The sequence below is a fragment of the Condylura cristata genome, unplaced genomic scaffold (genome assembly GCF_000260355.1).
Source record: "Condylura cristata isolate star-nosed mole 26May11 unplaced genomic scaffold, ConCri1.0 scaffold00015, whole genome shotgun sequence".
Lineage (NCBI taxonomy): Eukaryota > Metazoa > Chordata > Mammalia > Eulipotyphla > Talpidae > Condylura > Condylura cristata.
Genome location: NW_004567116.1, coordinates 7,232,683 through 7,234,299, shown reverse-complemented (window position 1 = coordinate 7,234,299; position 1,617 = coordinate 7,232,683). Strand labels below are relative to the sequence as shown.

At 33.0% G+C, this 1,617-nt stretch overlaps 1 protein-coding gene across 1 annotated transcript; it reads left to right on the top strand.

The window, feature by feature from the left end:
• Nucleotides 1-355: 355 nt before the first annotated feature.
• On the top strand, nucleotides 356-1,276 carry LOC101618753 (olfactory receptor 4P4-like; the record flags this gene model as incomplete). Its single annotated transcript, XM_004682794.1, has 1 exon — nucleotides 356-1,276. A coding segment is annotated over exon 1 (921 nt), but the record flags the coding sequence as incomplete, so codon positions are not given.
• Between the last annotated feature and the right edge of the window lie 341 nt (nucleotides 1,277-1,617).

Here is a 1,617-nt window from a genome sequence, read left to right as displayed (position 1 = left end):
AGTCAATAACATTTTTGTTAATTTAGGTAACTTAATCTGTAATATAATTAGCATTATTTAAATACTTTTATATTCAAAATAGTATTAAATATTAAATGCATTATTAGCACTATTAAATAATGTGTAATTTTCATTGTACAATATTGCTCTCAGGTAATTGTTTCATAATGATTTTTTAAACTAAGAGACATCACAAAAAGGACAAATCTTAATTTTTAATTAAACTAACATTACTATTACATTCATATGCATCTCTTTCAGAACAATTTACACTTTTTGTTTCTACTGCTAACATTTAATTTTTTTTTCAAGTACAGGACTCAGCTTGTGCATAATATACACAAAATTTAAATACATGGAAAGCCAGAGAAACATCTCAGAATTCATTCTTCTAGGACTTTCTTATGACAAAAACACTCAAATATTTTGTTTTGTGTTCTTCTTACTCTGTTATATTGCTCTTTTGGTAGGAAATCTTGTGATCCTTGTCTCTATTCAATGCAGTCCTCTTTTTGACCAACCAATGTACTATTTTCTCATCCACTTGTCGACCATGGACATCTGCTATACCTCCACTGTCACACCCAAGTTAATTGGTGACCTGCTGGTGGAGAGAAAGACCATTTCCTACAGTAGCTGCATGTTGCAGGTCTTTACCATGCACTTCTTTGGGGGTGTTGAAATCTTCATTCTTACCGCCATGGCTTATGATCGCTATGTTGCCATCTGCAAACCTCTCCACTACATGATTATCATGAACAGGACAAGATGCAATCTCCTGGTCTTAGCTGCTTGGGTAGGAGGAGGTGTTCATTCCTTTCCTCAATTTTCTATGGCTATCACACTGCCCTTCTGTGGTCCCAATGAAATTGATCACTATTTTTGTGACATTTTTCCTCTGTTAAAAGTTGCCTGTACTGATACCTACATCACAGGTATCCTTGTAATTACCTTTTCAGGGATCATTTCCTTAGTCACCTTTGTTGGTTTGTTTCTTTCTTATGGCATTATACTGTTCACTCTAAGGAATCAGTCCGCTGAAGGAAGACGCAAAGCTCTCTCCACTTGTTGGTCTCATATCACTGTGGTCATCTTATTCTTTGCTCCTGTGATCTTCATCTACTTAAGACCTCCTACTACTTACCCTGAGGACAAAATATTTGCAATATTTTACACCATTGTTGCTCCTATGTTCAATCCCTTAATCTACACTTTGAGAAACACAGAGATGAAGAACACCATGAGGAAATTTTGGTGTCAAACGTTATTTTTGAAAAGAAACACATACTAATTTAAAAAATATATATTGTATTGGATTAGTACCTTCGTCAAAAAAAAAAAAGTGTAGATGTGAATGATGGAGCTAGGAAAACTTTCTTAGATTTATCACTCCAATATCTATTTTGAATGGAAAAATTGAGAGATACAGGGCTAAATTTAAGTAATTACTAATTAAATTCTAAAGTGTGCATACCACAATTAATTAAAAACTAAGCTGATTTTGTGTGGGATTTAGGTAGATAGTATATATAGGTTTACAGGTATGAAAATAATCAATTTCTGGAGAAAAACAATTTCTAAATTAATATGGTGATATGTTGATCAATGAATTGCAAA